This window comes from Elephantulus edwardii, unplaced genomic scaffold, assembly GCF_000299155.1.
Source record: "Elephantulus edwardii isolate Elephantulus edwardi_28Jun2011 unplaced genomic scaffold, EleEdw1.0 scaffold00071, whole genome shotgun sequence".
NCBI lineage: Eukaryota > Metazoa > Chordata > Mammalia > Macroscelidea > Macroscelididae > Elephantulus > Elephantulus edwardii.
The window spans coordinates 279741-292443 of record NW_006399821.1 but is presented as its reverse complement, the minus strand read 5'-3'; the positions used below and the strand labels follow the sequence as shown (position 1 = coordinate 292443).

The following is a 12703-nucleotide window of genomic DNA, read 5'->3' as shown; positions in this document are numbered from 1 at the left end:
TTCAAATCTTTTAAGGAAAAAAGCTGGCGCTAGTAAGACACAGATGTGAATTGTCTGATTCACCCCTTCTCCACTCATCAGGGAAGTCTGTATCACTTGCTGACCACCTGGAATTGCCTCTACTAGCCATTTAACGTGTTATTCCCTCACCCTCTTTGGTGCACTGGATGCTGTGGAAAAAGCTTCCCTAACTAGACTTCAAGTTAGCCAAGTTTCCTTTGAAAACTGGGAGGTACTTTAAGGTGGAAATTTCACTTTCTGATTAAATATGATATTTCAATTGCTTTCTTTGCTATCATAGCTTTCACAGTACAGCAATTTGGTAAGTTTAAAGTCCACATGTCTTCTTAAAAAAACTCCATTATCTTTGGTACGCAGATACTTAATATTTTAATGGCTTAATTATTGCTCCCTAGAGTATGGGGGGTTGAAGGTGACACCTTATCTCTGATTAACCACCAAGGGAGGGGGAGGGCAGTATGCTAATCTATGCTTAACAAAAGCTAAAGAGCCATACAATGCTCCTGCTACTGGTGAATAAATCTGGAGTGAAAGAGAAAAATGCAACTTAAGTCTGCCCTCACCTACACATTTTCAAACTTACATAGTCAAAGTTTACTAAGTATTCTGAAAATATGATCCCAGTTCTTAGAAGACTAAGAAAAACAACCATCATATTATCCACCTTCAGCCTATATAGTTGTGGGTAACTCTTGGCAACTTGCTTTGCAACTTACCTGTCAGTCCTGCAACCCATCTGCCAGACTAGACTTCTGAACCTCAGGGAAAAAGCTCCAAGCCTTTGCTACCCATGGGCATTAAACCAAGTAGCTTAGTCACAAAAAATGCTTTGCTCTAGATGTACCCATATCTTTATTTCCTCAATAAATAAGTCCTTCCCCACCCCCCATTCTATTTTTCAAGCATGAAAATATAAATTTTACCAAAAACCAGAACAGGAATATAACATGTGGCGCATCAGAAATCAACCAGCTTTCTGAAAGTAACAGGAATGGAATTCACAACTCTCAATCCCTCCAGCCCTAGCTCCCCAGGCCTGTATCAGTCATCATGATAGTTGTCTCAAACAGCCCTGACTGAGGAGCCTATTTGTTAGAAGGCAAATGTTCTGAAAAAAACTTTACATCAAGGCCTAAACTCTAACATCAAAGCCAAGAGAGCTAGGAACAAGCAGGAGTTAAAAGATAAGGGAGGAAGCCTTCTGAGAAACAGACCACCTATGCAGAGTAGGCCCAGGAGAAGAAGACAACACATTTAAGTAACATTTACCAGAGCAAGTACTCATTTGCTGCTCTCCTTTTCACATAAGTATACTCGATTCTTTTATAGCAAGATTCCAGGTTGGTCTTGAGAACACATGCAAAAATAAGGAAAGACAAATTACGTGTGGGTTTGCCTCTCGGTTAGCAGCCGAGTGTGGCCTCCAAAAAAGGGCCCTGGTAAAACCCTTTGTTCAAGAAGTCCAATCCCACTCCTCAAGCAACGCTTTTCATTTCAAGTCCTCTAAAGACAAACTTAAAAGTGAGCCCCTAAAGAACTGAAGAATAAGCAAACAAGTCCAGTGCTTTCCAGGGGATCCCCTTGAGGACGCCCCCACTGTGACAATATCAAATTACAGGGATTTTCCTCTCAGCTCTGCTCTCTGTTTTCTTTTTGCTTTTTAAAAAAGTATCACACATAGACCCATTGTAAGGCTACCATTTCAAATACTTTGTAAATAAATACATGCCCATTCCCAATCTCTCCGGAGACTGCTAAGAATCTGGGAGGACCTAAGCATGTAATTTGAATAATAATGAAGCGCCTGAACAATTTAATTTTAAAAGGTAGCCCGAGAGACTTCCGGGATGGGCCTGAAAGGCTTCATCTACAACAATGTGGTCCGAGTGCTCAACTGTGGGACCAATTACTGGGAGTGCAGGAGAGAGATGTGCACAGGTGCAACCCCAGTTTAAGCACATGGAAAATGAGCTCAAACACTCACTGGAGACAGGATGAAAAAGGATGGCTTAGAAAGCTTCTCTCATTAGGAGCAAGGCTTTCTCCTCTTTCTGATTCATAGAAAGCTGCATCCGTCATAGATAAAATAACAAAAAGAAAACTGTCCGTGGGAGAAAATCTCTGCGTGGGGAATTTTAAATAAGTTCAATGAATTCTCCAAAAAGTTAAGAACCAGCAGTCACAAAGATACTTCTATTCCTCACACGAGTTCTTCAATGTGAAATATTTTAAGTTAGTTCCCTCTCTAGGACAACAACTTCAAGAAGTTATGTTTATTCTATGGACCCTTTCAAGCGACCCTCTCTCCCCCTTGATTTTGAGGAAAACAAAATACAAGCTTTTTTACAAGCTTTTTTAAAAGCACATAAGGCTTTTTAAGACCCCACAGGCTGCAAGACTGCTAAATTGCTGCTTAAACAAGAGTTTGCTTCTCATTGACAACGTGTTCCCCCGCCACACGCTCACTCTCCCGGCGGACACCGCCATGCCCAGGTGGTGACACCCGTGCAGATAAGGTGTCCTAACAACCGTATCAGCCTGGATCCTGGGAAACCCGCTTTCACTGCCGGCGACTCCAGGAGCACCAGTGCGCGCCCGCCCTGACTGCCCTGCAGGTTGCCCCAAGCAGCAGACCAGGAGGCCGTAGGACCACTCCCGGGGCGACAGGGGACAAGACTGACACCCGCAGCTGCTGACGACCCTGCCAGTCAGTCACGCTGCCGCCGGCTGCCTTTTTTAGCCACGACATTTGACCCCGGCTTCAACAGCAGCATTCAGGGACTGGTCCCTGAGCGCCCCAATAAGTCCCGTTTCCTCCCCACCCCCCAGACCCCCGCGGAGAGCTCCGGGAGAGAAGTGGAGGGGAGGCAAGGACCCTCCAGAAGGCCGTAGAGCGTGCGTCCCCCCAGCCTTCCTCCTTCCTTTCCTGCCCCTCTCCACCCATCCCGTTCCCCCTTCCGTCGCCAGAAACCGGGCTCCCCCATTTTGTAGCTCGCAGTCGTCCCTCCGGCGCCCCGCCCCGCCCCCACCCTGCAACTCCGCTCCACTGGAGCCCCTCCAAGTCGGCGGCCCGCGCGCCCGGCCCGGCCCGGACGGGAAGAGGCCACCGCCAGGGAAGGGGCGCGGGCTGAAGACGCCCGGCGCGGGGGCTTGGCGCTCACCTCCCTCCTCCGCCCCGCTGTCCGGGTCGGCGTCCGAGGTGTCGGGCCCGTCCCCGTAGTCCGCTAGCCCCACCAGCTCATCCTCGTCGTCGTCGTCCTCCTCGTCTTCCGGCGGCGGCTTCCCCAGCACCTGGCTCATCGCGCCCACCGGCTGGCCGTCCCGGGGTCAGCGGGGGTCCCGGATCAACGCGAAGCCTTCTCGCCTGCCGCCTGCAACCTAGCTCTGAATTTCGGTTTTGTCTAGATCGCGGCGGGGGCCGAGAGTCCCACGCGGCGGGCGGCGCCCAGGTCTGGGTCCCGCGGTTCCCAGCGCTCCCGGAGCCCCCTCCCCCGCCCCGCCCGCCGGCGGAGGAGTCAGCCGGAGCGCGGCAGTTCCTCCCTGAGGAGGGAGAGGGAGAGACTGCGTGACCCGAGTCACCTGACACACACTGTCACACACTCACACACACACATACCCCGCACGGGCGCGCGCGCGTTCCGCCGAGCGCAGGCGCTGCTCAGCGGGGCGCTCGCCCCAGACCACACACCCTCTCTCGGGGAGGTGTAGGGCGGCAGAAGCCCCCAGGCGCCCAGATCTGTACACATAGACATAGCCTGGGTATACTGGGCTCCGGGGCCTCGGCGCAATCTCTAACCGCGGCTGCGCGCCAGCAGCCCCCAAGCGCCGCTCCTGCACGTGGTCCTCAGCACAGGCTGGCGAGGTGGGGGCTGCACACCCTGAGAGCCACCCCCAACCCACAGTGGCGGTACCAACACCCTCCAAGGTGGTCCGCTCCAGCTTTCAATCCTGGGCTGTGGTTCCCATCCCAAGTGGCCTATCCTCCAATGCTGCGCTCAGACCCCCACTCCAGAGCGACGTGCAGAGGACACCCGATGGATGTTGGAACACTCCTGGAAGAGAACTCAGAGGGAAATGCACGGAACAGGCTCAGTCTCCATGGCGGCTGCCGTTTAGTGTGCAGTTTGGTTCAAAGTGCTTCCCATCAAGAATATATTTTAAAATCAGGCCCACCCAGATGCAAATCTTTGTGAATACATGGCTGGCTAGAATAAATAGTAATTCCTCTACAGCGACTTGTAAAAGGTCTTGTTGATAACACTCGGGGGAAATTCATGTACCTCCTCCTAACGTCTCATTGTTTCATAGACAATAATCGTACATCTCAAAATAAAATGTTTCAAAGCTTAGCGGGGGTTTGGAAGGGACGATAGGGGGAGGCGACAGTTCTCAAATAGGAATAGCAGCAATGTGGGGGTGAAATTTAAACCTGCATTCCTCCTTCACAAGCTATTCACCGAAAGACATACTGTATCCACCCTCTCTGGCGACTGCAAAAAAAAAAAAAATCACGTGGATGGACTTCCTTCTGTCAAACACAATAACTAACCGGCTGGCCTGCATGGTTATCCACATCCTACAGGTGCCAGCAAGTCAGCAGGTGGTGTAGGGGAGGAGAGGAGCAGGAAGGGCACTTGGACTTGTAGCCCAAGGGTGCTGCTTCTGTAGCAAATATTTCTTTAGAACCTACTTAATTCCACGATGCTGGGCTAAGTGAAGGCTCAGGAACACTCACTGCAGTGTTTCTGAAGTCTTGCAGGTCATGACTCATTTTGGATTTTTTTTTCTTTCCTTAACAATTCTAGGTCACCACCTTTTGGGAAGTGGTTATTTTATTTAGAAAGGTGCTAGGATTTTCCAGGTGGAAGCAGTGAAATTTGGCAATGATTGTATTAGTCAAAGTTCTTCCCAGGAGGAAACATGGCACATGCAAAGATTTTAAATGAAAAGTCTAAGTGAAGGGACATTTTAAAAAGTGTAGGTAGGGTTAGGGAATCGATCTAGGGGTTAACGACAGTAGGAAGAGATTGTTGTTGTTGTTGCTGTACTACATTCTGCTGGAACCAACTCACAGCTGACCCTCTAGCAGATTATCATAGGCAGTTTACCCTTCTCCCAAAGAACAGCTAAGCGATTCTGATCTTTCAGGTAGCAGCCCAGCTGCTTATCACTGTTGTTACATGCCCTCAAATTGGTAGACCCTGTGAACAACAGACCTGAAACCTATGCTATCCTCATCATCTCTGACATGCTTCATGAGCCCATTGCTGCAGTCATCGTCCATCCATCTCATTGAATGTGTTCCTCTCTTCTCTTTCCCTGACTTTTCATCTTTCCTAGCATGACTTCACATTCTGTGGAATAGCCTTTCCTAGTAAAGTGCCCAAAGTATGAGAGACAAAGCTTTGTCATCCTTGCCTCCAAGGAGACTGACTGGACTTTTGCCAAGACATAGCTGTTTGGTCTTTTGACAGCCCTTGAGATATTCAGCACTCTTCTTCAACACCACAGTTCAAAGTCATCAATTCTTCTGTCATCCTTATGTATTGTCTGCTTCTCAGATGTAAGTTATTTAAAAGACCACAGTCTTAATCAGATGCACCTTAGCCTTCAAACTGACATCTTGTTAGGGACTTTGAAGATCTCCCTGACAGTGGACTTGCCCAATGCTATACTTCTCCTGATCTCCTGACTACTGGTACAGAGTATTGATTGTTGATCCAAGCAAGATTGAATCACTGACAACTTCAATTCTTTGTCCATCTATCATGATGCTGTCTTTTGGTCTCATGGTAAGGATTTTTGTCCTCCTGATGTTAAGATGTAATCCATGTTGAAGGCTGTAGTCCTGGATATTCTACAGCAAGCATTTCAAGTTCTCTTTACTTTTAGAAAGCAAAGCTGTGTCATTTGCATAATGCAAGCTGTTGATGAATCTCCCTCCAATCCTTATGCCACACCCCTCTTCACAGAATTCAGCTTCAAGACGGGTGACCCAACAGAATGTGGAAATTATAGACCAATATCATATGCAAAAAAAAGCATGGCTTAAGATCATCCAGAAATGGATCATTAAGGAAAAATCTTTCAGAAGAAGTTCAAGCTGAGTTTAGAAGGGACTGTGGCACCTGGGATTTGCTGATGTCAGATGGATTCTGGCTAAAAGCAGAGAATATCAGGAAAAATAACTATATTGCCTATGCAAAGGCATTTGACTGTGTGAATCATAACAAATTATGACTAACATTGAGAAGAAAGGGAATCCTAGACCACTTAATTGTGCTCATGTGAAATCTATACCTAGATCAAGAAGCTGTTGTCTGAATGGACAAGGGAACACTATGTGGTTAAAATCAGGAAAAAAATGTGCATCAAGAATATATCCTTTCTCCATACTTATACCTTACCTCTGTTGTTGCTGTTTGCCATAGAATCAGAACCAACCAATAACTGACCCTGCAGCAGATTTTCAGAGACAGCAAATCTCAAGGGAGGAGATTATCCATTCTTCTTTCACGGAGCAGCTGGTAGATTCACATTGCGTGCTTTTGGGATTACCACCAGAGCTCTGTCACTCCAAAATGTGTCAGAATAAAGAAGGGTGGCTGGCTTCCTTAAGATGGGCAGCAAAACAAAAGATATGGCTGGTGAAGAAACACCTCACATCAAAGCAGCAGGCAGTAGGGTGAAGAAGTACCCTGATACTTCTTTCCTTCCATTCTTCAATACTGTAAGTGCTTCTCATTAGCCAAACTGGAAATTATAGGTCAAAGTAAACCTAAAACTTCATCCACAGAGGTTAAATTCAGAACTCAGATTGGAGAGGAAGAGTGGATTGTGAATGAATGGGCTCAAGGTTGCCTAACCAGCAAAGCAGGCTCTTCTCCCTCCACTAGGAAATCACTTGAGCCTTCTGGATCTCACTCCTCATTAAGAAAACATTATCCTTACAAGAGTTCTTACCAGCACTCAAACCCACTACCAATGAGTAAATTCTAACTCATACCAGCGACCCAATATGACAGAGTAGAGTTACCCCACGTAGTTTTCAAGGCTATATTGCAAAAGCAGGCTAACTCCATATTTCTCTTTTAGAGCAGCTAGTGGGTTTAAATCACTGACTTTTTGGTTAGCAGGCAAGCACCCAAAGATTTTACAGCAAGGCTCCATCCTAGAATTATTAAACGCAAATACTCATTGCTATTGAGTCAGAACTGACTCATAGCTGACCCTCCATTGGAATTTCAAGTCTGTATATCAAATGGGAAGACATAGCCCCACCTTTCTCCCTGGAAGCCGATGGTAGACTTGAACTGCTAAAGAAGGGTTAGCATTGCAACTCCGAGTTGTTGTTATGTGCCATCAAGTCGCTTGCAACTCATAGTGACCCTATGTACAACAGCCTTAAACCCTGCCCTATCCTGTGCCAATCGCACTGCCTCCGACACACCCATCCTGATCACCCCAGTCACTGAATCAATCTACTTCATAGAGGGTCTTCCCCTCCTGCACTGTCCCTCTACCCTCCCAAGCATGATGTCCCTCTCCAAGGACCAGTCCCTCCCTTCCAACATGTCCAAAGTATGTCAGACGAAGCCCCAGAATCTTTGCCTCCAAGTAGCAGCCTGGTTTAACCCTCTCCAGGGTGAATCTGTTTGTTTTCCTAGCAGTCCATGGTACCCTCAACACTCTTCTCCAGCACCACAGCTCAAAGGCATCAATTCACCTTCTATCCTCCCTAGTCATTGCCCAACTCTCTGATGCATAACAAGTGATTGCAAACTCCGAGATATTAGATTAATTAAAAAAATGCATAAGAAGGACCCTATAAGATTCTTTTAAAACCCACTTTCTAGGATATACAAGTGCTCAGTAAATGCAAAGTATTTGTACGCATTCGATAAAAGGAATGATTGCTACCCCAAAGGAGAGTGGGAGACTTCAGATTCTCCTAGAACAAGGGAGTCCACAGGCCTGGGAAGGCCTTCGATTGAGCTGGATGAATTAAACGCCTCTCTCTTCTTTTGCTGTTATCATTTCAATATTGTCCACTTTCGGAAAAGGGCTATATTGAAAATATCCTAGATATAAGCTTTCTTAAAATTGAAACAAAATTATATGTGAGAGTATTTTTCCCAGAACTGAAATAAGAATTGAAAAAAAAAAATACTAGAGGAAGCCGGGAAATATTTGAGAAACTCAGTGAGTTTGGCTGCTGCTCTGGCCGCTTGCTGGCCCAGCTCAGGCTGTGTCTGTGGCTGTCTCCCTGGGAGAGCGTTCCCAAGAATGTTCCCAAGAATTGGTCTCTGGGCTACCCATGGTTTTTCTATTGTATGTAACCATGGCAAGGTTACCTTATACATGATATGTGCTTAATAAATGTTTATGGAAAGAAAGAAAGAAAAAAAATAATGGGAAGAAGAAAGGAAAACAGATAATACTAAGCAAGATCCTCACATCGAGTTGACATATTTTTGAGAGAAAGTTCAGAAAGAGACAGAGGTCAAGTTTCCTATTTACTCAAAACCTTGGGAAATGCTACAGTGAATTAACCATGAACTGTGAGCTACAGGGAGCAACTAGGAATAAGCTGGCCTGTAAGACATGACTCCTCTTACTCTTTTGCCTATTATCAGTTCAGGACTGGCTGAAGATTTGAAGATATAATAATATAATACCTATACATTCTTATTTTTATTTGTACTATTAACAACAAAAAACAAAACACCAAACCTTTATAACTTTCTTCGTTTGTTTGTTTTATTGTGTACTGTTTTTTAGTCAGATCTGACTAGCACAGAAGGAGACTGACCCCCCCCTTCTCCAGCATTTCATCTGGTGGATTCGACCTGTGCACGTTCAGGATTGCAGTGGAGCTTCTAGCCACAACTTTATGACTTTTAAAGACATTTTATAGCATCATAAAAGTTACCCATGTTTATTGCCCATTAAGAGTCAAGCAACTAACAATTACTAAGATTTACACTGTTCCAAAATATATAAACTTCAGAATGTTAAGTAAAATTATTGTTCTATTTAGCCGAATTTTTAAAAACAACAACAAAAAGCTCAGGTTAGCTTTCCAGGCCTGGCTGAGCAGGAGCCATCATGGGAGTTGACATCGTCACAACAAGGACAGAAAGGTCCATAGCAAGAAGCCCAAGAGCCAGGACATCTACCTCCGGCTTTTGGTCAAGCTCTACAGGTTCCTGACCAGACGAACCAACTCCACCTTCAACCAGGTTGTGCTGAAGAGGCTGTTCATGAGCCGCACAAACAGGCCGCCACTGTCCCTTTCTCGGATGATCTGAAAGATGAAGCTTCCTGGCCGAGAAAACTAGACAGCTGTGGTGGTTAGGACCATAACAGATGACGTGCGTGTTCAAGAGGTTCCCAAGCTGAAGGTGTGTGCTCTGCACGTGAGCAGCCGGGGCCGGGGCCCCATCTCAAGGCTGGAGGCGAGATCCTCACCTTCGACCAGCCGGCCCTGGACTCGCCCAAGGGCTGCGGCGCCACGCTGCTGTCTGGGCCACGCGAGGGCAGAGAGGTGTACAGGCACTGGCAAGATGCCTGGCACCCCACACAGCCACACCAAACCCTATGTCCGCTCCAAGGGCCAGAAGTTCGAGCACGCCCAGAGGCTGAAGAGCGAGCCTCGGCTACAAGAACTAACCCAGATCCGGCCCTGTTGTTAAAGTCATATTGGGTATTCCTGGAGGGAAAATAACAACAACAACAACAACAAACCCCAACTCAGGTTAAACAATTTTCCCTAGGTATCTCCCAGAGTGAATATTGCATCTATTTTGGAGCAAAGGAAATTCAGCCATTGACCACATTCTTGTTTACTGATCTGAGGCTAAAATCAATGGTGGTGGCTGTTCTACATTAGCAATTGAGCTAAACATTGGGGAAGGGGTTTGGGAACTTGTTTCCTAGGTGAAGAACTAAACAGACACACAATACTCTGTATGTTGTTTCAGGTCATTTCATTTTCAAGATTCACTGGGGTGCGGGGTGAGGAACAGAAAAGCTTCCAAACGAACAAAAAGTATAAAATTTAATTATCAAGATAAAATTGTTGACTATCATCTTTTATTAATACAAATAGGAAGTTATGCTTTTAGTTTTATAGGTTCATGTGCTATTTACATTCTAAGCTAAACACCAGAAAAATCTAAATGTATATGTGCTTTTATTACAGTGAATTTTTTTGCTGTTACTGAGCAGTCTTGTGACAAATAGTATAAGAACCATTTAAAAGAACCTGCACAATGTAGGCTGAGTAATTGCAGTCCTGAGTAGGGCAAGCAATTAAATTCACCCTGCATCTTAGGGTGTTTTGAGATTTTGAAGCATCAGATGGCATTGTGCCTGGTTACTGAGAATCACATGTTGAAAGGCTCTCACACTTTATTTTAAAATATGCATTTAAGGCTATAATTCTCTCCTGAAGCAAACAAAAGAACTAGCTGTAAAATTTTCTGGGACTCCTTACTCCAGAAAGTGAACCATACTTCTCAAAAGGGCCACTTAAAGGCCCAAATTTACTTTAAACAGTGATGATCTGATGAAATCACTAAAAACAAGGAAACAATTTCCACCGAGACAAGTCATTAATGAAATTACACAATGCCATGAGCCACCCTCAATGGTCAGGGGCAGGCACATAAGGTGTGGGGAGGTTTGCTATTAAAGTTTGGTCTCAGCTGGCTGTTGCTACCCGTGGAGAGTGCCTTTCACCTGCATTATTATATCGGTCACAAAGGCAAATTCATTTCCAAAAGGAAATTGAGATATGACAACAACAGCATTTACACAAATGATGTCAATGATCAGAAAAGATGTGATGGAAGAACTGAAGAGGATAATTGATGCAGTGAAATTACCAAAGAGGATTATGCTTTATAGCCTTCTGATCAATAGAATGGTAGCAGCTTGAAATCATCATTGGAGATGAAGATAGTTCTTTCAAACCTCAAAAACTGGTTCCCTTATTAATGCTAATAAGCCCAAGGGTCCAGAAGGCTGATGAGTGAGTATTTTACCTTGTTTAGGATCTGAAGTGTTTGGTCTTCAGTCTTATTGGATTATATTTCAAGATCAAGTCAATCTCGATTGAATATTGGTGTAGACTTGAGGGAGTTGAGGATAGTGTTTGTAATTCCCATTATAAAACTTTTGCGTATATCAGGACTATATTCTTTACTAACTCCAAATGATTGTCTCTAATAAACATGTGACAAAATAAAAAAATAACATTTTTAAATGTCTTGTCATTTTAAAAAGAAGCAAACATTTAGAGTTTGGGGGGGGCGTTTTTAAGTATGGTCAAGTTGAAACCAACTAAGAGCTGACCTTCTAATGAGTTTTCAGAGGCTGTAAATTCTCCACTCCTTGGAACAGGACATGATGGTTGGAAAGGTGGAGGGTCTGCAAAGGAAAGGAAGACTCTCGACCAGGTGGAGTGACATGGTGACTGCTACAATGAGTTCTAACATGTCAGAAACTGTGAGGATGGCACAGGATACAACAGGGTTTCAGATCTTTTATTCATAGGTTGGCTATGGGTCCTACTCAACTCAACGGCACCTAACAACAAGAGCTGACTTTCCTGTTTTCAGATGTTGTAAATTACACAGGAGGAGATTACCTATCTTCCTCCTACAGAGCGTCTAGTGAATTTAAACTGTCAGCTTTTAGATTGGCAGTGCAACATCTTACCCAGCATGCCACTACTGCTCCTTGCCGTTGTTGTTGTTCTTAGATTCCATTGAGTTGTCTACAACTCAGAGCAACCAAATGAACAGAACTAATCTGAACTTGACCCTATCCTGCACCATCCTCATCATCTCTGATGTCCATGAACCCATTGTTCCAGTTACTGTATCAATCCGTCTTGTTGGGGAGCGTCCTCTCTTTTGTTGACCCTCTACTTTTCCCAGCAGGATGTCTTTTTCTGAGGACTGGCCCCTCCTGACAACATGTCTAAAGTATGTGAGACTAAGTTTCACTGTCCTTGCCTCTAAGGAGCATTGTGGTTGCATTTCACCAAGACAGATCTGTTTGTCCTTTTGGTAGTCAGTACTCATCTCCAATACCACAATTCAAAAGCATCAAATCTTCTTCTGTCATCCGTATTCATTGTCCAGTTTTCAGATGCATGGATGTAGTTGAAGAGTGAATGGCTTTGTTCAGGTGCACTTCAGTCTTTAGGATCATATTGCTCTTTACAGCTTTGGAGAGGTCCTTGACTGCAAATTTTCCCAATGCAACAAATCTTTTGATTCCTTGACTGCTAGTACTTAAGAGTACATACTTGATTTTGGATTCAAGTAAGATGAAATAGTTGAAATAACTGCAATCTTTTCTCTATCATAACATTGCCTATTGGTACATGGTGAAGATTTTTATTTTCTTAATGTTGACCTGTAATCCATATTGAAGGCTATAGTCTTGATCTTCAGCAACAAATGTTTCAAGACCTCTTCACTTTCAGCAAGCAATCATTTCTGAGTTGCAAATGAAATATCTCCTAGGATCATGATTTCATGAGACATGTGGTTAGGGACCTCTCCAAAGTACTGAAGAGCAGTGGTGTCACTCTGGAGACTAAGGTGTGCCTGAGACAGGACATGGTCTTTGCAATCACTAGCTATGCATCAGAGAGCTGGACAATGAC

The 12703-nt window shown here is 44.9% G+C and overlaps 1 protein-coding gene and 1 pseudogene across 1 annotated transcript in view; one reads left to right on the top strand and one right to left on the bottom strand.

Annotated features, from left to right (window-relative positions):
- The window catches only part of RRAGD (Ras-related GTP binding D), a 43383-nt gene extending 39869 nt beyond the window's left edge, over nt 1-3514 (bottom strand). Inside the window, exon 1 of the mRNA XM_006888696.1 lies at nt 3183-3514. Coding sequence (XP_006888758.1) covers nt 3183-3321 — 139 coding nt within the window. The 5' untranslated portion in view covers nt 3322-3514. The remainder of the gene's footprint in view (nt 1-3182) is intronic.
- Nucleotides 3515-9140: 5626 nt separating this feature from the next.
- Nucleotides 9141-9693, top strand: LOC102861341 (annotated as a pseudogene).
- Nucleotides 9694-12703: the final 3010 nt, after the last annotated feature.